This window comes from Lethenteron reissneri, chromosome 54 (genome assembly GCF_015708825.2).
Source record: "Lethenteron reissneri isolate LAM-NWPU_2019-01 chromosome 54, ASM1570882v1, whole genome shotgun sequence".
Classification (NCBI taxonomy): Eukaryota; Metazoa; Chordata; class Hyperoartia; order Petromyzontiformes; family Petromyzontidae; genus Lethenteron; species Lethenteron reissneri.
The window spans coordinates 6540501-6565532 of record NC_083832.1 but is presented as its reverse complement, the minus strand read 5'-3'; the positions used below and the strand labels follow the sequence as shown (position 1 = coordinate 6565532).

Here is a 25032-nt window from a genome sequence, read left to right as displayed (position 1 = left end):
TTGTTTTTATGGGTTAATTTTTTGTTGCACGATTTCGTTTAACTCGCTCTGTCTGTTGTTGTATCCTCAAATCTTGTAACTGCATTTTAAGCCACTTCTCAATGTGGCATCGACTGCAAACTTGGTATATTTATGTCATACTAATGGCAATACTATATTCTATCATTAAAAATAAATATTTTTAAACATTATTTTGTATATGTTATGTTACGGCTTGGGTCTAATTGTCCACGCTCAAATGACGTTGGCTGTAATTGGCCACGGTCACTTACGTTGTGGCAAGCCTCGGGGCCACTTCCTGGAGTTCTTACATTACTAGCACGGTACATTTCATTAAAGCGTGTTTTAAAAAAAGTTTTTTTTAATATTACTTATTTTGTATGTGTGTGCTTGGGGTAGATCGCGTAAATATAAACGTGTCGTAACCCACCACCAAACGCGACACAGCCGATGAGTATGGTTTGTCACGTCAACAAAATGTGATATTAGTTACGATTTTAGCACACCGGTGTGATGGATGGTAAACCCACGCCGTTTACAATTTGAGTACTGGTGATGACAACCAGCTTCATCAGGCGATTTTTCCAGAAATAAACATTTATTTTATGTTACCAGGTAAGGATCACTGAGAGATAAAGCTATTTATTTCAGATGCGATTTGGCCACAAATTATAGCTCAACGAAGTGGCTTACCATCATGTGGAAATGTATGGCAGGTAAATCATCGAAATGCGTGATGTGGATTCTAAATGTGGAGGGGAAAATCGGAGGAACTGGAAAAAAATCCATGCGACCCACGGAGAGAGAGACACGCAAACTCAAAATATGCAGCAGACATCGAACACACGACCTCCTGTATACCAGACGAGGTAATTAACATCTCGCCAAGGTGTCCAATTAAATACCCCGCAGCTCCGTCCACCCAGCAGTAACACATTCCTGCGGAGAGAGCTGGTAGAAACGTTGAGTTGCTCGGTCAATGGCCAAGGTCAACGGCGGCGTGGTGTATTCTGCAAATATGCCCGACTGTGAGGGCGGGCACAAGCCGGCGTGAGTAGGTTAAAGTTGAGTTTTATAAGGGCACCACGGGGTGACCAGCCCCTCCCCACCCAGCCCCACCCCTCCCACCCCCCACCCAGCCCCAACCTCCCCACCCAGCCGCTCCCCACTCTCTCCTCCCCACCCAACCCCTCCTCACTCTCCCTACCCAGCCCCTCCCCACCCTCCCCTCTCCACCCAGCCCCACCCCTCCCATTTTTGGATGCACGACGGACGGACGGACACAATCATCCCCTGTGGGCTGGTGGAACCAGGTGGTTCCTACCAGTATAAATGGGTACACTACGGCTCGTCGATTGGCGTCTAGTGGGGTAAAGCAAGGCCGTAGCCATGGAGTCAACAATTGCGGGGGACCAAATCTTCCAGTGGGCCCCCCCCCCCCCCAGAAAAAAAAATCTAAATTTGAAAACGAATTTCCTGCCTAAAATATAAAAAAATTCACTAACACATAGGATGGACTTTTTATTTATTTTTTACAAAAATGTATAATAGTGCTCTGCTTTTTTTCTTTTTTACCTATTCTTGTTTCATTGTATGTAATAGCAGAGATTAGGGATTAATAAAGTACAACCATAACCACAATCATATTAACAGAAATCTATGTTATAGCAATATATTGCGGGGGACATTTTGAACATATTTGAATATGGGGGGGGGGATGTGCCCCCCCCTCCAATTTATATTATAATTACGGCCTTGGGGTAAAGTGTTAATACTCCCATCTCTTCCGAGACATCTGGCCAGCGAGAACTGGCCGTCTTAAGCTCCCTCGAGTGGAGGATCTTCTGTCAGGGTGGTGTGAGCAAGGCATTACATTGCCTTTTACCTCCGATTACCACGGTTGCAGAATAAGTTCAACATAGTGCATTTAGAAATGGCAGATATTGAGTGCCCGTATTGGATAGTGTGTAAGAGTTGCAACCATCTTGGGTGTCACCCGAGGTTTAACGAATTAGCCCGAACCAACCCCACGGCGGACATCTCGCGTTGCCACCTCTCGGGAGATGATACACAACACATTGGGACACATCATGGAAAGAATATCTCACAATACCATGAGAGGGAACACAAATGGTTTTCATCACATTGTCTTGGGTGGTGTATTATTTTTTATTATAATTTCACAACTGATACAAATCCTGTTCTCTAATGTCCCTGGAAGACTTGCATATTTTCCAGGACATGATTTAAAATTTTAAGACGATCCAGGGAAAACCAGGGCAGGTGGCAACTCTTTGGACATGACTTCTGAACATTTATTCGGAATGCATGGATTTGTGCTGTACCTTATTTTGTATGCATTCACAGAAAATAATTCCAGTCACCAGTGTAATAAATGGAATACAATCGTTTTATTTATGGCAAGCAGACATCACTGAGAAAAGTTGACTGTGTGGTAGCCTGGAAAAGAACATCATAACCCACATTATATCATTGTCTAGCCTCTCAAGAGCAGGTTTGCATTGGGAGTAGGTGGATTAAGCAAGTTAATTATTAGCTTCACTATCCAGCCATCTGTGGGAAGATGATACAAGACTATATCAAATATTGTCATAAGCGACTTTTAGAGCGATTCAATAGGGGGGGCGGGTGCCACTATGTCACGGACTTGCAATCCAGAGGTCGCTGGTTCGATCTCACGGCTCGGTGGCTGAAACGATGGAGCAAGTTTCTTACAATCCATCCACCTCTACGCTTCCGCCAGCAGTGGAATGAGACGAGGAATTTCAGGGGCTGCACCTTTACTTCCAGCACCTAATATCAATGAAGTTAGGTTGGGTTATTGAAGGTGATTATTAACAGTGGGTTATGCAGTTATTCTGTGACACCCCTCAACGTTCCCGTTCACAATCTCCAACAGCACAGACGGGTTACCTTACCAGGTTAGTCTGACATAAATACCTACCTAGTACCTACATCATAAATACCCACCTAGTACCTACATCATAAATACCTACCAAGTACTACATAATAAATACCTACCTACTACCTACATCATAAATACCCACCTACATCTTTGTCATTTTTGGCATGTATATATTTGTAGCGCAAAGCATGCAAAGATCATTGTTTTTGAATTGCATGTGTAGTGGGTTCCAGGGAGACCGGAGACAGAGCACTTGAGGCAACACGTTTATTCAATACAACTGCGGGATACACGGGTCCCTAACAGAGGAATAGCGGCCCCTCCACCCGATACCCAAGGAGGTATAGCCTCTGTGCTAGCGTGTCCTAATCACTGGGACTACACTCACGTTCCTCTGGCTAAGGGAACCTAGGGGGAGGCTATCTGACTCGACCCAGACAATGTCCTCGGGTCCCGACCACTGGCCCACTCGGTCCCGGCCCTTAGAAGGACGGCGGGTCCCGGGGGTTCCCATGGTCCTAGCCTAGCAGGTCTTCTTTATTCAGCTTGAAGAAGACTGCCAGACTCGTCCAGAGGTCCGGCTTTTATACCCGTGGCCCTGGCCACGCCTCCCTTCTGGAACTCTCTAGGGTGGTCTGGAATATCTCCCCCAACCCCTCTCTTGGGGTTGGGAGAGCTGAGTGTCCCAGCGGCCCGGCTCATCCTGCCTATCCCGGTTTACCGCCCCCTATGGACACATGTTTGCTACTATAGGTAAGTGTGCTTAATGCTATCTACAATGCCCGACACCGACGCTACACATGTATTTGTAATAAGTAGCCTACTGATCACACATTTGCTTGCGAAGTCACGCGTACCCGGACGTATATGTTATTCAAATGTTATTGCCAATTTATTCAGTCCTGTATTTCTTTTAAACTGGAAAACGTAGCGACATGCATTCGTGATGCGTTCAAATAGAGCAGTCCGCAATATTCCATTGTATTGCCAACTATCACAACAATGTAGATCAATATTATTGGCTAGCAGCAACAAGTGTAAAACCTTTCACATGCACATAAATATTAAATACCACACACCAACTTAGAGACAATAAAGTAGCATATTACACGAGTGGTGCTTGCCCATTGAGCACCCGAAAAAATAAATGATAATTTGGGGAGGGGGGGGGGGGTGAGTTGCAGTGGTCCTTTTGATACATACGCTGCTCGTGAGATGATAGAATAGATATAGACAAGAGGTAGAGATGCAGTGAGACGAAGACAAATGTAGACAGAAACAAAGATGTAGTTAGACGGGAGATGAGCTACAGACTAGAGGAGAGAGATATTTTAATAGCCGTTTACATTCATTCGCTCGCTGTTTTCTCGGATTTGAATTCAAGCTCACATTTGGTTCACCACTACATATATAGTTTTAGTCCAAATTGCTCAATTGGGATTACACATAGCAGTCATCGCCCTCTACTGGCATACTAATGCCCACTCGCAGGCCCGTGCTGAATCACTCTCTGCCGCACAGGGACAGCTGCCACTGGGGGTGCCCTTAAAATGTTTGAGATGAGATGTGATGCAAGGCACTGTGAGTTTCTGAGGAAATTAAGTGCCAGATAAATGTAAACGACTAATATTGTTATAAATTCTAATCTGGGGGCCCATGGGCTGCTTTAGGCCCTATGAATTTATTTTCTTTGCTTATGCCTGGCACCACCAGTAAGGCCTGGTATCACCAGTAATACCTGGTATCACCAGTAAGGCCTGGCAGCACGAGTAAGGCCTGGAACCACCAGTAAGGACTGGCTCCACCGTCTCCGAATAACGAGTGGCCACCACTGCCTATGACACAATTAATGCCATCGCACACACTCCGGTCATCCCATCACGAAAACTCCGGTCATCCTCACAGTGGCTTTTGGCTAGCCATTGAACTCAACTAAACTATTTACATTTTACCAGGAAAGCCCCACTGATAGCTCAAGAAAGAGGCAGATCATGTGGAAATTTATAGCAGCCAATACTTTAAACGAATGTTTCTAAATGTGGATGGAAAAACCGGAGGACCTGGAGAAAAATACACGTGACCACGGGGAGAACATGCAAAATTCAAATATACAGGCGTCATGGTCGAGATCAAACCCACGACCTCCCATATACTACCGTGGCACTCTTATTTCAAGGGAAAAAGACAGTCACTGCATTGCGCGCTTTCAGATGCGTTTCTGCGGCCGGCCGGAATGCTCTTCCTTCTGATATGAGGAAGCCACTGGAGCTATGGACTTTTAAATCTCGATTGAAAACGAATTTCTTTAGAACTGCTTTTTGTGTATAATTTGTTGTCCTTCCCCAGTACCTCCGATCAGCACGTGGGCTACGCATGATGCAAAAGAACGTCAACATACATGCATACAGATGAAAGAAGGTAGACATTCACTGTGTGCTCACGAAGGTACAGTTGTTAATCCGGTGGATAAACTAGTGTGGACACGTAGTTTTGGGAGTTCGTTATATATTGGCAATGCTGTTTTGCAGCACTTGCTGCTGCAGCTGAATCAGTTCTTTCATCATTTTCGACTCTGCATTATATGGGTCACTGCATAATTCTCCGGGACATTCGTAAGATGGTACGGAAAAGTCAATGTGTACATCATTGCCTCCGTCAAATGAATTGTACATCGGCCCATCGTTGGTTTGCAATGCGGGGATTATGTGACGCTGTGGTTCACACAAACCAGGCCTTTCCAAACACTCGCCCAGATCAGAGTTACTGTTTTCATTGACAAGACTTCTCTGAAAACCTTCCAAAAGAAAGAGGGCATTAGATGAAATTTCCCCAAACTGCTGGTCACTACCATTGGCACCGAGATCATCAGGGTTGATCAACAGGTCCTGACTTGTGTGCGGTGCGATAGCGTTAACTTGATTAGAATAATGCACGCGCGCTGCATATTCAGGGATATCGTTTTCGGCTGGAGAAACGGACAGCAATGGCAGCTGTTCATTGGGGTATGTATTCTCTATCCCAGATACTCCCGAGTCATGTGAAAACTGTGTAAGGCTAGCCTTCAGCATGTCAGTGGAGTCGTTACTTAAATTTGGACTGTTACGGATAACGAAATCGCATCCGTCATTTGGTTCAAAAAGAGGAATGTTCTGCTTCATGCCTGCTGCACTCAAATACATATTGTTTCCTTCCCATGTGGCCTTATCCAGTTCTTTGTCACGTTCGTTGTTCTCAAACCAGTCTGGGTTTGACTTCTGAAATAGTTTGAATGCTTGTATGGCCTCGAGCAGGCGTCTCCCGCACGGCTCTTCAAAATAGTCTTCTGCAGAGATTCCGTGCGTTCCGTACGTGATTCCTGGCTCGTACTGCTCCTTGTCCTGGATCCTGAAGAAAAGTTCCTTGAAATGTTTCATGAGCTTATACTTGAGCGTCATGTTGAAGAAACTGGGGATATCCCTCTCGCTGCTTACGTCCTCAAAGTACGCCACGATATACTTTTCGAACGTGGCCGGCCGCAGAATTCCATCGCAGATGAGGCTGAGGGCGGGGCTGTACATGTCTCCGACAAGGGATTTGAGATCTTCCCGAAATTCCACTTGTGTGGAGTCGCACAGCGCTCTCCACTTCATCTGCGACCCCCGAGAGAACAGCACAATGACTTTGGCCGTTGAGTCCTTGCTTTGATCCAACTGCTGCATCAGCCACTGCATCCTGCCTGTCTTGGCTACCTTTTGCTCTTCCCACAGGTCCAGCGATACCGCCATGCCGCACTTGCTCTGCAGGAACGCTGCGAAGTGCAGGACAATGTCTCTGAACAATTTGTGGTCGTTCGAGTAGACGATGAACACTTTTCTGGGCTGCAGCTTTGGCGGCAGTTGTGCAACAGGGATCTCAGTTTTCTCTTCTTCCACTGTTGTGGCCGTTCTGCAAAATCCATTTCTTATGGCATCTGCAAAAAGAGAAGATGGGTTGCTTTATATTATTGGTTCTTTCGGTAAAGTCATGTAGAAGGGAAATAATAAAATAAAAAATATATAAAACAAGATATATTGTTTATATTTGTATTATTTTATTGTTTCTCTTCTACGTGACTTTACCGAAAGAACCAAGAATATGAATCCCTGCAGTCACGAAAGCTTTAAATCAAAATTGATGGGTTGCTTTGTTTGGAAATAGGGCAAATATAAGCATAATGCCATTCTATCTCCTAACATAATTATACATATTTAAGTGTCCATCAGCCTATTGGCTTTCCAGACCAACATTATCAAGCAGCATTAGCATAATCGAATATAAAGAATAATTTACATCCCTTTGTCAAACCATTGCTGTATCTAGGCCTCCCCATGCGGCGTCAGTCATGCTGGTTGTTTGATTTTACTTTGCCATGTTGATAACCACAGTTTGACGACGGTAGGGGCTCAGGACTGATTTAGATATCTTACTACCGATGATAGCCATGGCCAGGAATCGAACTCAGGTAGCCAAGTTCGTAGTTCAGTTCAGTGTTTCTAAGCAATGCATCAGCGATAACATCGCCTACATAACAAGTGAAGATAAATATCCCAGCTATGAAGTAAAGCATGTTTATTACCATAACTTACCTCGTTTGCAGTAGACAATCACACCCATGGCAAGTGTCATAACAAGACATAATGTAACAGCAATGACTACTTTTGCAAAGATATTATTTGTGGGAGGAGGCGGCGTTGCGGAGTTTTGATCTGAAAAGAGCATGGCAGAAGAAAAATTGGTGAACTGACATACTAATAAAAAAAAGAACAAAAAAATTAACCCGTAAAAACAAAGTTTTTCACTATAAATCTTTAATATGCGTGGCATCGGTTTTATATTATTATTCATTTCTTTTTTTCTTGAGTAAGAGTTGCATTTTTATCACATTGGTATTTTAATTAAATATGAAATTTAGTTTTTCTAAAAAGTGGAAAATTTTGGAATTTTTTTTCACGAAAATAAATTGTCACGCACAACGAGTCTGTGTGCAAAATGTCAGCTCGATTGGATCACGGGAAGTGGGGTAAAAAAACACCAAAAGATTTGCACGGTCGTAAGCGCGCAAGCAAGCAAGCAAGTGAACTTAATATAAAGGATTTATAAATAGAACAAACTATATTTGGGGAAACGATACATCATGTCTCTGACCGGATCCGCGAGCATGAGTCAGATCTGCAACACGGCAGAACTAATTCCTCCACCGTTGCTGATCATTGCTACAACGCTGTGGGCTCTCATGATATTGTTTTCTCCGAGACCAAGGTGCTCTGCAAGCCGTCTGGATACCATCAAAGATTTGTTCATGAAGCCATCCAGATATATAAACATAGACATAACTTCAACCGAGAAGATGGATACAAATTGAGCAATCATTGGAAAGATGTTATTAACCAAGTAAAATTTAACGGTTCATAATTGTTCTATCTTAATTACCGGGCTACTAGTCTATTTCTTATGTTTTCGGTAAAGTCACGTAGGTAAAAAATTAAAATTAAAAAAAGTCAAATAAAATTAAAATCACCACGTTTCGGAGGCAACACAAGCTTCCGTCTTCAGGTGGAACCGTCACAGCACGATTGCTGTATCAAGTAAAGGAGAAATTCCAAGAGATCCGAGCCTTTGTTATGTAGACTGGTATGTAGACTAGCCGTAGCTTCAGCGGCACCAACCTTATCATAATAAAAAAAAAACTCCTATCTAGGGGGCCTACCCTGGCTCCTCCCCCCTCAACCAGTATATATACAAGGTCGGATCTCTTGGAATTTCTCATTTACTTGATACAGCTATCGTGCTGTGACGGTTCCACCTGAAGACGGAAGCTTGTGTTGCCTCCGAAACGTCGTAATTTTTATTTTATTTTTATTTTACTTTTATTAATTTTAATTTTTTACCTACGTGACTTTACCGAAAACCTAAGAATATGAATCCTTGCAGTCACGAAAGCTTCAAATCTAGAATTACTAGTCTATTTCACCGAGTTAATTACATCCTCAACGTTCAGCAGTGCAGCTATTTTGTTTTGAGCTCCAGCATCTGTCTAGACGGCAATCGTGTCGCCGTTTTGCTCTCCTCTCCGCACCTGACTCCGGGCCAGGTAACTTACAGCCCCGCCCACTCCCCCCCACCTGCCCAGTCTCATGTTCTCAGTCATTATCGCAACACGCAAAGCTCCCCGTCTCCTCATTTACCCCCCCCACCGCCCTCTCTGACTTATATAAACCCTCTTAACTCCGAGATCTCTCCCACTTCAGTAAAAAAAAAAATTGCTGTGGTTGTCACACCTGATGATAATGATGATGATTGCTTGTGTTGCAATCGAAACGTCGTGATTTATTTATTTCTATTTTTTTATTTTTTCACCTACGTGACTTTACCGAAAGAACCAAAGAGTATGGATTCTTGCAGTCACGAAAACTTCGAATCTAGAATGAACTGACATACTGTATATATGGTCACGTTGAGTTCAGCCCCAGCAGTATAAATGAGTATACCAGATAAAAGGGATTTGTTCGATAGGTACTGCGTGGGCATCCCTAGCCAGAGGTAGAGGACCCCCAACTCTAGCTAGTTGGGAAGAGTAAGCAAAATAACCTCTAGTGGGGCTCTCTATAGCTCCATATTATGAATGCTCTTCGCCAGCAGTGGCATGAGCATGCAATTGTAAGGCTGCACCTTTATCTTTTACCAAGCATTTGCCAAAAATTGCAAAATGACAATTGATTTTATGTGGATATTTATAATAAGTCCAATTGTTTACCCAGGAAAGCGTTACCGATTCTCAAGACTAATTCCTGGAGGAGGGAGGTGGGGGTCCTGCATTGGGATGTTTGGCCAATTCTATGAATGTTGAAATGGCGTGTGAGAGGAAACCGAAGAAAAAGCTTGGGAGTAAAACCACCGCACATCTCTCAGCAATTTCCATCTCCTGGCCACACCTCACAGACTCATGTCTACAACGCCTGGAAAGTCGTGGGGGTCACCGATCTCGGTACTAGCCAGGCTCAAATCTAGCTTGGCTTCAGAGATCTCACAGGATCAGGTGTTTTGAGATTTGGTCCATTTACTGATTAGGTTGTCACTCCCTCCAAAAGAAGCGTACGCACCAAGACTTCTCGAATAGCAGGTGAAGCAGGCAAAAAGAGCAAATGACAAGCAAAAGGGTTTACCTGTAAGAGTCAGCAACATTGTTCTTTCTGTGCAGTCGTCTTTGCACATGTCAAAGTAAGGTTTTATCTGTCCGTGTGGATTTAAAACAGAAATTAGTCATTGTTCACATTGTTATAAATGTCGTCTTGTATTTAACAATATTTGTACAACAGAAAGTGCGTGCACTAAATAAGCATCAAATATTGTAATGATTTAAAAAAATGTTTTACCAGGCTTCAATTGCGTGAACTGCAGTGGTGGAGGGTTGACACATTTATACTTATGCGATCTAACCCAGAAACCTTTATTATGAATAATATTGGTCGCGAAAGCCTACGTGTTAAACCCTTTATTTATACTGGAAGTACAGAAAAGCACAATAGCATCATAGTGTTGAAAAATATAATTACAAGGTTATGGGGAAGTGATATTGCAAAAGTTGCCACGTGGTAAAATCTGATATAGCAAAAAATGATAACGTCGCAACCATACATATCGACAAGGCAAGTGAAAGTGTTGTGGTATGGTGTTGACAATGCTGTACTCTGTTGTGTATTTGTATACCTTGGCTTCAAATGTGCGACAGCTTGGTGTCGGTGTAACACCGGGAAAGGTCACCTGTCGATATTTTCCGATCCCCTATTAAATATAAACATTGAATTCAGGCACACACTAAAAAAATATTAAAAAATACTTTTTTTAAAAACACGCTTTAATGAAATGTACTGTCCGAGCTGCCCCTGCCCCCTTCCCCCATCGCCCCTCCCCTCCTTCCACATCCCCCGCCCCTCGGCGTGGCTCCCCGAGGCTTGCCGTGACGTAAGGGACCGTGATGATTGATAGTATATAGTCTTGTCATTAGTATGACATACCTATACCAAGTTTGCAGTCGATACGACATTGGGAATACGGTTGAACTTGAGTTACAAGATTTTTGGATACGACAACACACAGGGCAAGTTAAATAAAAGCGTGTATAAAGTTTTAAAATATTTTTTTTATGATAGAATATCGTGTTGTCATCAGTATGACATACCTATACCAAGTTTGCAGTCGATAGCACATTGGGAAGTGTGTAAAATTTTGTTACAATATATATTTTTAGGATACAACAGACGAAGTGAGTTAAATAAAAGCATGTAAAAAATCACACTCGACGCACTAGCACTGCCTAATAACAGAAAGCCGCACCGCACGTTGACATTACCCACGGGGACCCTTTCACAGTGCGTATTGCGACAGGGCATGAAGATTGACGGACGTATATTAGCTGGATGAAGGCCTCTCCAAGCCCTGCCAGTGGTGAAAGGTTGTTTGGCTCCGCCTCACCACGCCGGGTTAATGAAGTTGGGAGGCCCATGGCCAGTTCTGGTATCACTTGCCTGTTATATTAGTCATGGCCGGGAATCGAACTCAGCGATTGGGGAAGTGGTTGGCACTCGGTTGGCACTCGGTTTTTAATCCAGCGACCCGATTTTTTTCATTTAATAGCGCTGCTACATGCAGCCACAGGTTAAGATACTGGACTCAAAGTGGGACATGTACATGTCAGGGAAAGGAGGGTTTTTATATTTAAATTTGTTATTATCAGAGAACAAACAGTCCAAGGCAGAGGAGGAGGGAAAGTCTTGAACTTAAACTTGAACAGGGCAGGGTGTCAGCAACACGGATAGCTGGGACTTGTCATTTGAGGTCACACCGAAAACAAATCTGATATTAATGGGTACATTGCTCTCACAATATTTCAATAATATTCAGCCAACATTTCAATTAATTCCCAAGCACCGCTAAGCACCGAGTTATTGACATTTTGATTATAATCATGCTCCATTCCAACACTTTTGAAACGAGTTAATCCGTGGACAGATGTAATTTATGTTTCATTTATTTGTTGCTTACGGCTAGATAGGTTAAGGGATTTGGTCATGCTGTCAATTGTAAGGATATACAGCAGACTAAAAAGAATGTGTGCTTTGACATGGGAACTACACTACATTTCTAACGATGTTTCATAAACGACTACTGTTTGAGTGCGAATCATTTTGATAGGCCCATTGGCTGATGTTTAAATGTTCTTCTTGAAAGCATTTTTATTTTGTTGTAAGTCAACATCAAGCAGAAAGTGTGTTTGGTTACAAGGAACATAACCACATTGCGCTATATACAGTAAATGTTTGACTAATTGCCATGAACGTTAACAATAAATTAGACATTTAAAATAACCAATGGCAATCATTGAATTTTGCTATTTACATTACAGTGGTGGCCAGTGAGTATATATGTAGCCTATTGGGGGGAGCACAGAAGCCTGTGATTGTGGAGGTGAGAATGGGGGGGGGGGGGGGGTGGCAGAGAAGGTGTGAATGTATCTTCTTCAAGTACAAATAGTGCTGTTACTCAAAAGCACGTGTGTGGCACGTGTGCGGCACATGTGCAGCACAGCAGGGAAGGGACCAGGGGGCTCGCTTGTCCATTTATTACCCAAGACAGATAACAGCCCTTGCACAAGCACTCTCTGGCTGACGCGTTGGTGTAGTGCGCACAGTGCAATTACTGCATCACGAAACTAAACTACACTTTTTATTTTATTTTACCAGGTAAGACCCACTGACGTGGACAGCTCTTTTTTTTTCAGAAGCGACCTGGCCACAAATGATAGCTCAACAAAGTAGCTGATCATGTGGATATTTATAGCAGCCAAATACTCTAAAATGCACGTTTCTAAATGTGGAGGACCCAGATAAAAATCCACGCGACCGCAGAGAAAACATGCAAACTCCAAATATTACAGGCGTCAGGGTCGGGATCAAACCTACGTGCTCCTGTATACTCGGTGAGGTAGTTAACATTTCGCCACTATTAGGTGGTGGGGGTCAAGTCCCATAATAGCACAATCAGTCACGTGTGTTGACCAGGGGCTAGCTAGTACACCTATGATCAGCCACCTTAGTAAAAACCGTACTTCATCTGGTGAAAACAGTTCAACAATGCGCAGTTTATTGACTTTTAAAATGTGAAAATATTGTTTTCTTTTTATCCTTTTTAAATCCTTTATATTAAGTATACTTGCTTGCTTGCGTGCTTACAACCGTGCAAATCTTTCGGTCGTTTTTTAACCCACTTCCCGAGATCCAATCGAGCTGACATTTGCCACACAGACTCGTTGTGCGTGACAATTAATTTTCGTGAGAATTTTTTTCAAAAATTTTACACTTTTCAGGAAAAAATTAATTCGATTTAATTACCAATTGCTTAATGGTGGCAGGCAATCATCTGACCCATAGGTGGCAGCCATCTCAAACCAGAGGACGAGAGGACTCTAGCCGCCACGCATATAAAGGATTTATAGTGAAAAACTTTGTTGTTACGGGTTAATTTTTTCAAAATTGGGGCTCCGGCTCCAACTGGCCCTTAATCGCCAGCCGCCACTCTGTACAAGACTCACAGAGCGCATCGAATTGGGCATGATCCATATTCTTAGGTTTTTTCGGTAAAGTCACGTAGGTAAAAAAATTTAAATTAATGAAAGTAAAATAAAAAATAAAATAAAAATCACTACGTTTCGGAGGCAACACAAGCTTCCGTCTTCAGGTGGACGGAAGCTTGTGTTGCCTCCGAAACGTCGTGATTTTTATTTTATTTTTTATTTTACTTTTATTAACTTTAATTTTTTTACCTACGTGACTTTACCGAAAAAAACTAAGAATATGAATCCTTGCAGTCACGAAAACTTCAAATCTAGAATTGGGCATGATCGTGTAAAACTCACCCCGATCACGGACGCCTTGTGGATTTGTCCGCAGCTCTCCAGCGTGACGTGATACCTCCTCGATAGGTTCACTGCTGAGAATTCGACTGATGCCCCACTGTCATTCAGGTGGATGCTTATATTTGGTGACCACATACTCCCTGGTAGTCATACGAGGAACACATAAACATTTGTAGTTATTCTTCGAATGAACCACATGCCATCTCAGTCTTCTTATCTATATATAATCAAAACTAAACTTTTTTTTTATTTTACCAGGTAGGGCCCACTGAGCTCTAGTTATTATTTTTAGAAGCGTCCTGGCTACAAATGATAGCTCAACGAAGTGGCTTATCACGTGGAACTTTATAGCAGCCAAATACTCGAAACCATATTCTCCGCGATTATAAAATGTGCAAATATTAAGGGTTTACTGTACCTATAAACAACAGAAAACAAAAATGTTCCAATTTGGGCCCCAATTTTGGCGGATGGGGGGAGGGGTGAGTCAGGAATTGTAAACTAATAAAAACAAATTTAAGATAGCCCAATTTATATATTTAATCTGAGGTTTTAATGAATACTGAATTAAACGACATCATATTTTACCAGCATTAGCCATGGACAATCCACCACTGCATGAAGGCCATCCCAATTCGCCACCATCTCAAGATCTTGTGATGTAATCATCCATGATATATGTGACAACCTACATTTTGGATACGTTTTAGAGCGAGTAAGAGCAAATTAAGCCCACTGTTAATTAATTGTTAATTTTAAAACTGTAGAGTGTTATACTTTAATTCCTTGTCGTGTGTTTAAAATCTGAGTTTTAAATGCAGTTTACTCACCGTTCAGAATACACTGGGTTGAAGTTTTCATCACATTATCCTCACAGCCTGTGAATGTTTAATAGAATTGAAGGACATTCGTGAATCGCCGACTTAAAAGATATTTGTTTTGAACATCTTTATCACTGTGCATTTATCAGCAGTTGCCGTCTTGAATTTGGTGGAATTCATGAGCTTAAACAAATCCAAGGGATATGCTAACACTTGTGTCAGACCAGAAACCTCCCAAGAACAACATGTTTCTGGCACTGCATTTGATTAGAAAAAAAACATTACACACGTATCCTTAAATAAATAACTCACGTCTCTTCAGAAAAATTGAAACATGCAATGAGTGGAGTGAAAAAAATGTTAAAACTAAAAAAAAAATCATTCTTTGGTTCTTTCGATAAAGTCACGTATAAAGATAAAATAATAAATTAAATAATTGCATACTATGACGTTTCGATTGCAGCACAAGCAATCATCAGGTATAAAAGAAATAGCAACAAAAATCTAACCAGAAAACTATAGATAGACATATAAGTAGACAGACATCATAAAAATACTTATTTCCCTCATTAAAATGCAAATCAATTCATAAAATTTTTGACATGCGTTTTTCTGGATTTTGTTGTTGTTATTCTGTCTCTCACTGTTCAAATAAACCTACCATTAAAATTATAGACTGATCATTTCTTTGTCAGTGGGCAAACGTACAAAATCAGCAGGGGATCAAATACTTTTTTTCCCTCACTGTATTGGCAGTAATTAACCATGGTTAACCCGACAAGTATAGGCATTCCTATCTCGTTTAAGTTATCTATAGTCTAGCCCAAGCTTGAGCAATAACCGGGAACGATAAAAAAAAAGTGGCCGAGCACACAATTGGGGCACGTTCAGAATGTATGCGTTGGCAAAAAAAAATTATGAAAGCGTTTCACCGAGTCATCTGAATTTCCCCCCATTTAAGTTGGTTTTTACGTAGACGAATGGAGCATTTGTCCTTGACTTGTCCACCCAACATCAGATGGGCCTGTAAATGATACTGTGACAATAACCACCACCGCCACCTTTCAACTCGACAGAATATTCCATCGTGGTCAAGTAGAAATGCAGCGCGATAACGGTGCTACATTGTTGCCGGATTCGGCGAACTGGATTTCCTGAAACTCGGCCTTGGTCAAGTCCCGTGCATTTGGCACGGCAATGGCGCTCTGAGCGGCTAGACACTCACACGTGAAACATTAATCATTGGTGGCCTCTGTGTGGTCATGTAAATATAACGAAAGTAAATCTTTATTTATCCAAGGGAACCTTGCTGAGGTTTTTTTGTGTGTGGCAAGAGGGTCCAACATTGGGACATGTCTGCTAATACAATCTGTAATTCTGATAACGAACACGCTGTTAAGGCCACACGGACATATTTAAGGAAAAATGTAAAGTGATAATGTCACGTAAATGCCTTGTAGGACACTCTGAAAAAATTACATTGAGCAAAGCACTCGTTTAATCGATCATAGTTATTTATAGATCGTCAGGAAATAAAATATTTAAGAAAATAATTTGAGCACAACATCGCAATGTTCAGAAAAACTGATGTGATAATCGTGGTATGTATAGCGAATGATGTCACGTAGTATTTCGATATCATAGTGATGTTTGCTGCAAATCCATGCGCTGTAACTGTATTGTTTTTACAATTTGCACCGCATTTCTCACCCATCCAACTCCACGTAGCGCCGCCGCATCTATTTAGTGTGTAACGTTTGGTACTTATTTATTTTTACAACGGTATCCCGATTGTGCTCTCGGTGTGAGTTCACGACACAGGGCATTCTTTCGGGTCTCTTGAAGTGCAACCATTCGTGTTGGAGAACGGCTCACGGAAGTGGATATCATAGAGGAAACTCTGAGAATGATCTCTGGCGACACAAAACAAGGGGCAGCACTTTCTTCCTCACTCTGCATGTGAGAGTGAGCCAGAGGTCGCAAACGGGTTTTGATTCCTTACCCGTACCTGGCCGCACCAGGGTCGCAAACAGTACCCGTACCCGGCCGGGTACGGTACCGGTATCGGGTACCCGATTGCGACCTCTGGGATGAAGCCATATTGCAGGCACCTCTGGGATGAAGCCATATTGCAGGCGCGGGTGGGTTGATTCTAGGAACTTGAATTGTGAGAAGAGACAAGACGTTGGGAAATGAGTGACAAACGGTTACTCACCAGTGACTCACGGCCTACCCGTACCCGTACCCGGCCGCACCAGGGTCACAAATGGGTACCCGTACCCGTAACCGGCCGGGTATGGGTAGCCGGGTATCATGTAGGGTACGGGTATCGGGAACCCGATTGCGACCTCTGTAGTGAGCTTTGTCACGTGACAGTCAAACAAATATTATTATTATCAGAGCCGCAAATTAGTCAAATTAACTGCAGAACTCTTGCCCCCCTTCAGTGTGGAACTCAATCCCTTTGCACATCCGCAACATCAAATGCACTCTGACTTTTAAGAAACATCTAAAGGCCTAAGAATAGGTTTGTCCCCTTTTTTCTGGCAACAAAACTGAAACCTTTTTACGAGGAATCATGTTACTGCATTAACCACAAAACTTGTGGTCAGAATGCAAATATTTTGGTACTGGCAAAGGAGGTGTCATGCTTACCCCGAGCTCTCATTACTTTGATAGTGCATTTTCTTTGAGCTGTACGCCTTTTGGCGTCCTCTGGTCTAACACCGTTTGAGACGAGGCTCAAAAGAAAGCTGTCTCTGGTGTGGACCAATCAGTTTCAAAGACAATGCATATATTATCAGAGTGTGTTTTGTGTTTGCATTCTGACCACAAGTATTGTGGTTAATGTACACATGATTCCTTGTAAAAAGGTTTCAGTTTTGTTGCCAGAAAAAAAGGGAAAAAAACCTCTTCTTATATTTTGGTACTGGAAAAGGAGGTCTCATGATGTAGATCTAAAGGCCTGTTTGGTCAGGCTTTCGGGCAGCCCTAAGCTTGGCTCCACGCCTCTGAGTTGTTGACTTGTCTGCAAAATCTGGCGCGTTATGAATTCCATTATTATGATTAACGAAATTTAATGTGGTGGGTTTTTGTTTGTGTGCAGTCAATTGATGACTGGGCTGAGACCACCAACTCACTACATTGAGGACCCGGCTTAAGCACAGGCAGCTGCCTGGATTCAAACCCAAGACCCTCCGTGCTGCCAGCTCAGCGCTCCGACCTCTGATCGACCCGGGCACCCCAAGCATATGAAGTGCTCATGAACATCTGAGACATGCTGTAAAAGGTGCGATTACAGGTGGTTTTTTTTTTACCTGGCAAGGTGAAGTAGCTCCGAACAATGGTTTCTGGCTCCAGTGGAACGGGTTTGGGAAAGTTGCAAACGTCTACGCGGTAACGTTTGTATGGTTCCACTGCAAACCCGTGAAATGAAAAACTCTCCAACTGCAAAAGGAAATGTGGAGAATTTTTAGGGTTTTCCGAGAAAAAAAGTCGATAACCCACGTATGTTATATTTTATTTATATCTATAGAGATTGCCATGAGAATACTTCTGGGATTATCAAGATGTTCCAGGACACACTGCCAATTGTTGAGAACAAAAAGTTAATGAAGCAAGATATGTTTGGCCTTGATATTTGGAATGTAATGATGGATGGATTCATCCATTTGTATCGATTTTTGAGCTTGAGTCACATGCATTAGGATCACTTATGTCAGAATTAATGTTTTTCGATTCATGTAGGTGAAATGTAATGAGTTCATTCTAGATTTGAGCTTTCGTGACTGCAAGGATTCATACTCCTAGGTTTTTTCGGTAAAGTCACGTAGGTAAAAAAAAAAAAAAATTACGTTTATTAAAAAATGTTTTACATGACTTTACCGAAAAAACCTAAGAGTATGTAATGAGTTCACTTGTCCCATACAGGCACTTGGGCCCCTAAATTATCTACAATATTAAAAAAAGGTTTCTTGAATAAAATCGCTACAAATCATTGCGTTGTGGGAAATGGCAAACGTTACCATCACCACCATCACCCTCACCGTTCCATTCCCTCCCTTGGATACCTTTCTTCTGGCCACCCGTACTCGCCGAGAACATGTTAAAGTCGAACCTCAAGACTCTTATCTTCTGCCTATAACTCTCTCTCTCTCTCCATTATCTTCTGCCTATAACTCTCTCTCTCTCCATGGCGTGTCTGAATTCACACTGCTGCTATAAATGTTGCCTCAATTCCCTCTCGGACCTGTGAAATTCAAAAATAAATTCTGTGCTCTAAAATAAAAAAAACTAATTTCAAACTCTTTCACACGTACACATGTCCCATGTTTGTACACAGTCTTGAGATGTGGTTATTTGTAGAGAGTTCATGAATCCAAAGTGATAATCATGATCAGCCCAGATATTGCATATTTACTGCTGGATGAAGGCCTACCCACAAATTGTATTTTATTCCTTTATTAAATTCCTAATCGTATAGTCACGTGCACTATGTGCCAGTCTATGAAGCCACCACAAGTAAAACATTGATTTGTAAACATGTCGTATCCTATTTCAATGCATGTTGTTGCTATTTCGTGAATTACATTAAGGAAGCTCTTAATGATCTTACCCTTGTAGGTGTGCTGGAATAAACAAACCAAACACATCTGGTTACATTTTCATTTCCGGTTGTCACACAAACTTCGGTTCCCTGGAGCGCAACAATGCTGTCTGAAAATATCACAGAAAACATTCGGCCGTATTATAGCACTTCATTTCCACACACTTTAAGCCACTATAAATAATGCACGTGAAGTCCCTACAACCAGCCATCATATTCATTACTATACGGAAATGTAGGAATGTTTTGTCCATCAGCCCATGACCCTTCTTTGAAATCATGCTATGTCCAGCAGCATTTGATTAAGCAAACAAAAAACTCTGGACCACTTCCAACCTTCTGGGTCTCATCCAACGAGTTAGATTTGTTAAACAACTGCTGCTGGATTTTCAGATGATATTGGCAAACAGCACACAAATGATAACAAGTATTTTTATGTTCAGAAACAACTTAGGTGCTACATATGTATGCTGTTGTCAATGATGTGCCACAAAAGCACGACATCTGTGTTTTTATATTAGATACTTCAAGATCGTACTCATTGTCTTAAAGATTCTCGATGGAAATTGTAGTGGTTGGGGAGGTGACATGGCTTAGTTGTTCAGATGCAGTGGCCACCCTGGTAATTACTGTGGGTGAAATAACCATCATACACTACACACCAGCTGCTTCATAGTGAACCTTAAAAATTCCCCAACGTCATTTGCAAGAATAAACCATTGCATGCCGTTGTAAGGGTCCATATTTGCCAAATTTGAAAATGACCCGCACGTCACTCAATTGGGATTGCACGTAGTAATAAACTCTTCCTACTGACAGATTCATGCCCCAGGTCAGGGCCACTCTGGAAAATGAGACAATCATAGTCGCTTGAGTTCCCGATTGGTAAATCAAAACGAATCCTGACTTCCATAAGTGGTGTTTTGGGTTAGATCGTGTAAATATATAAATGTGTCGTTAAAACCCACCACCACCCGACACAGCCAACTAGTAGGGGTTACATATATATATATTTCTGTGATCTAACCTAAAAAAAAACTCTATCATGGATGACATTGGTCACGAAAGCCGACGTGTTCAACAAATATTGCCTTGACAGCTGTGGAAGGACTCATTCCTTAACTCATTCGACTTAACCCTTGACTATGCAATTGCATCGAACTACAGTAATTTTCTACATTTCTCAGTAAAAATGTGGCAAATTCACTATTAATTCCAACACATACATATGTGAACAAATACATCTGCACAGACCATCATAAGGTAGCCACCAAGTGATGTTCAGGACAGGAGTCAGCACGGTGGGGTAGGCATCCAAGCTTGTGTTTGTCCCTTGACGACTCAAGGACCACTCAAGGACCACTAGCCATGGTCGACCAGGAGTCCACAAGACAGAACCGTCATCCCTTGGTGGAAGAGCTTTAAGGCAAACAAATGGAAACATATTTTTGTTTTACTTTAATGAAATGTACAGTACTAGTAATGGGAGAACTTCACAACTCCAGGAAGTGGCCCCGAAGCTTGCCATAACGTAAGGGACTGTGCTGATTTACAGCCAACGTCAGTTGAGCGTGGACAATTAGACCCAAGCCGAAACATAACATACAAAAAAGAATGTTTTAAAATAAATATATATATTTTTTATCATATAATATAGTATTGTCCTCAGTATGATGTAAGTATACCAAGTTTGCAGTCGATACCACATTGGGAAGTGGGTAAAAATTTAGTTACAAGATTTGAGGATACAACAACGACAACAACAACAGACATAATGAGTTAATAAAAAGCGTGTAAAAAGGGGTTCATAATTTGTAAATGCAATACATTACTATTATAGCTGATGTGTTGAGACGAAACGTTAGCGGTGCTATATAATTAGTTCAGCTCGATGGTATTAAACACTTTATACATAACATTACAAAACAAAAACAGCACTGTGCTAATCCATTGCTGGATAAAGGCCGCATAATTTCAAGGAGGTCGTTTGACCACACTCTACAGCAGATGTGGGGATAGTCCGGCCCGCGGGCCGTATGAGGCCCGCAAAATGATTTGGTGTGGCCCTGCCAAGGCAACCGCAGGCGGGACTCGAAATTCAATAAATCTCTAGGAGCAAACCTGGAAAAGCAGTTGCGAGTAGCAACATCATCAATACCGGCTAACATCACACACCTCGCCAAAGAGAAGCAGTTCCAGCCATCACATTAGGGGTGAGTTAATTAAATGTTTGACCAAATATAACAGGCTAATTTTTAAGTTGATCATTTTGTATGGCCCGCGAATGATGTTATAAATATCCAAATGGCCCTTGGCAGAAAAAAAGATTCCCCATCCCTGCTCTACAGTGTGGTCCATATATCTTGTGACCAGTCCCCCAAATTAAATAACAACCTTAACAATAGTTTTCCCTCTCCTTTACATGTTAATTTATGCTTTGAAGAAACCTTACTTAAAAATATATATTACGTTTTAGAGAGATAAATGGGGGGGGGGGGGGGGGGGGGGTCACAAGACATCTGGACCCCACTGATTGGTGAGGGTTTTGATGAAAGTAGTGGAGAGGGGAGACATGGGGCCATCTCGGATAGTGTTCAGCACTCGCATCATCAGCACCGCGAACTTGGGTTAGTTGTGCTCTTTTTTTGTTAATACTGTTTATGGCAAGGCCATAGCCATGATGTCAACATTGGGGGGGACTAAATCTTCCAGGGGTCTGGGGGTCTCCCCCAGAAAAAAAAATCTAAATTTGAAAACTAATTTCCTGCCATTTCCTGCCTAAAATATTAAAAAAAATCACTAACACATAGGATGGACTTTATATTTATTTTTTACATTAATGTCTAATAGTGTATTGTATTACATTGCTCTGTTTTTTCTTTTTTACCTTTTCTTGTTTCATTGTATGTAATGGCAGAGATTAGGGATTAATAAAGTACAACCATAACCACAATCATATGAACAGAAATCTATTTTATAGCAATATATCAGGGGGACATTTTAATATATTATAATAATTACGGCCTTGCTGTTTAGGCTACTACTCAAAAGCAGTGTGGTATAACATTTTTACGGTTGTACTTTCAATACCCACCATACTGGTATTCATATTCTAAGGGTCTTTCGGTAAAGCGACGTAGATAGAAAAATAATACAAATATCACGACGTTTCGATCACAACACAAGCAATCAGCCAAGAATGGAATATGTATTCCTGCAGTCACGAAAGCTTTAAGTCACCATACTGGTGTTGCAGGATAGTAGTTACACGACTATCTTGAAATACTTGTAGACACAATGACTATTTTTAAATCCTTTATATTAAGTTCACTTGCTTGCTTGCTTACGACCGTGCAAATCTTTCGGTCGTTTTTTAACCCGCTTCCCGTGATCCAATCGAGCTGACATTTTGCACACAGACTCGTTGTGCGTGACAATTTATTTTCGTGAAAATTTTTTTCCGAAATTTTACACTTTTTAGGAATTTTTTTAAAATATTTAATTACCAATTGCTCATAGGTGGCAGGCAATCATCTGACCCATAGGTGGCAGCCATATCAAGCCAGAGGACGAGAGGACTCTAGCCGCCACGCATATTAAGGATTTATAGTGAAAAACTTTGTTTTTACGGGTTAATTTTATTGTCCTTACACATCCAATCGGAATTCACTTATTTGCATTAGTATAATGGCTGCATAGTATTCCATTACTAGAGGTACAGTGTAAAGGACTAGAAATAAAATTAAACTATTAGTAATTGTCAAAGAATTATGACCAAATCGCCCAGGAATATCCCAGACCCTGTCAAACCCTCAGAATGCGAAGCAGTTTGGGGTCCGTACCATTCTTGGATGAGTGATCACCATTCCCAAAAGCAGGTGCAGTAGGCATTGCCAACGGTGGAGGGCAGTAGAGAAAATTGTTACGGACTCGACTCTACCCCGACGTTCACCACCCCGCAGTCACAAGCGTGGTGAAGTATGGTCATTTCCTACACGACGTGGGGAGGGAGACTCATCCAGCAGTGGAGTGGCAAACGGGCTGAACGTAGTTGTTTAGACTGGGTATACATGTTGAATATGTCTCGACGTACGACGTACCAATAACAACAATATCCCGTCTTACACAGGTTCGCGACGCAACACACATGGCGTTTGTGCAAATACGAATTCACTTACTTTGTATCGTGCAGTTGACATCCTGCCAGCCGCGATCAAACCACATGCGACAGAAACAGCGTTGGTTACACATTCACTTGAAGACACTTGCACAAACATATCCGTGCACACATCAATATTACGCGTTATATATAAACACACGATTGTATATGGAGGGAGGGAGGGATGTGCGTGATGGTTAACAGTGCATTTCAAGCTTACCTGCTTGGAGCAGTCGTAAGAATCAAGAATTGCATCGAGAGTCACCGCGCACATGCGGTGGAAGCACATTGCGCTGATGGCAAACTCGAGGGCCCGACTCAGAATCAGCATGACCGGCTCTGTGAAGCTGATAACCAACTTAGACTCGACTATGAAACAGACCCGACACCTACCAGTACATCATATTCATCGTTTTACTCGTTACAATTTTGAGTAAACCCCCCGCCTCTAAATGGTTTGCTCGTTTTCGTTTCTTCTGAAATGATCGTATTGCTCGAACTCTGTAAACACCCATAAACGCAGGCCCTCTGCACCCCACGAGAACCAGGAAGCATTTACGTAAATGTTGTCCCCTTTCTCGTCAAACCAGACGGACAGGTGTGTGGCCGCCCTCGGCAAGGTAAGGTAATTTACCCTTTTTACCGGGTTAAAGGGTAAAAGTGTCGACATGCCAAGGGGTAGGGTAAAGGGTAGGGTAAAGGTAGCGTGAAGTATTATAAATACATTGTTTACCGCTCGCTAAAAGCTCCGTGGCGCAGTCCGTAGCCTCCATTTAAAATTGGAATCATCGAGAGTATTCTATATGACAAAATTAACCCGTAAAAACAAAGTTTTTCACTATAAATCCTTTATATGCGTGGCGGCGAGAGTCCTCTCGTCCTCCGGCTTGAGATGGCTGCCACCTATGGGTCAGATGATTACCTGCCACCATTAAGCAATTGGTAATTAAATATAATTTATTTTTTCTTTAAAAGTGTAAAAATTTTGAATTTTATTTTTACGAAAATAAATTGTCACGCACAACGAGTCTGTGTGCAAAATGTCAGCTCGATTGGATCACGGGAAAAAAAACGACCGAAAGATTTGCACGGTCGTAAGCGCACAAGCAAGCAAGTGAACTTAATATAAAGGATTTAATAAAGGATTTAATAAAGCGCTCTACCTAGCATTTACCTGTTATAAACCATAATGTGTAGTGGCCCAGTAATTACCCTGTAATCGGGTAATTTTTATGGGGTAAGGGTAAAAGGTATGGTAAAGGTAGGCACGTTGCTATTTACATTTTCCCTTACCTTGCTAAAGGATAAAAGTTAAGGGTAGAGTGATTGTATTGTGGTAAGGTGAAAGGTAGGGTAAAGGTAGGCTCGTTGTTTTTACCTTACCTTGCCGAGGCCTCGTGTGTGGTCAGGAATGTCACCAGGGGGTGCAACCTCGGCTTAATCACGAAATACGCATTCTCTGCGCTCGGCATGTTCACTCTAAGAACATTCTACACATGCGCTGGGAGCTACGCAATGCGTGAGCACTTTTACAGCTAGGTTACAGACTCTTTTCTTTGAAACTGCTTTTTGTGTTTAGTTTGTTGCCCT

General features: G+C 42.0%; 1 protein-coding gene across 1 annotated transcript; it reads right to left on the bottom strand.

Moving 5' to 3' along the window:
* Nucleotides 1–3177: 3177 nt before the first annotated feature.
* LOC133356562 (interleukin-17 receptor A-like) lies at nucleotides 3178–24042 on the bottom strand. The gene is made up of 11 exons (XM_061574139.1): nucleotides 23663–24042; nucleotides 23462–23483; nucleotides 20538–20702; nucleotides 19293–19393; nucleotides 17995–18124; nucleotides 14687–14734; nucleotides 13857–13996; nucleotides 10652–10726; nucleotides 10108–10174; nucleotides 7531–7650; nucleotides 3178–6875 (listed from the first exon to the last, which is right to left on the bottom strand). Exons 1-11 carry the CDS (start codon nucleotides 23771–23773, stop codon nucleotides 5428–5430), a joined length of 2427 nt encoding a protein of 808 aa, XP_061430123.1. The 5' UTR covers nucleotides 23774–24042; the 3' UTR covers nucleotides 3178–5427.
* Nucleotides 24043–25032: the final 990 nt, after the last annotated feature.

What these genes read in the sequence shown, in the direction of transcription:
- LOC133356562 (XM_061574139.1), bottom strand. Translation starts at nt 23,773, where the DNA reads ATGCTGATTCTGAGTCGGGCCCTCGAGTTTGCCATCAGCGCAATGTGC. An exon ending in TTGGTGGCTACCTTATGATG is followed by an intron (nt 19,394 to 20,537) that starts GTCTGTGCAGAT and finishes TGATATTTTCAG; the next exon opens with ACAGCATTGTTGCGCTCCAG. An exon ending in AACCCAGTGTATTCTGAACG is followed by an intron (nt 13,997 to 14,686) that starts GTGAGTAAACTG and finishes TATGACTACCAG; the next exon opens with GGAGTATGTGGTCACCAAAT.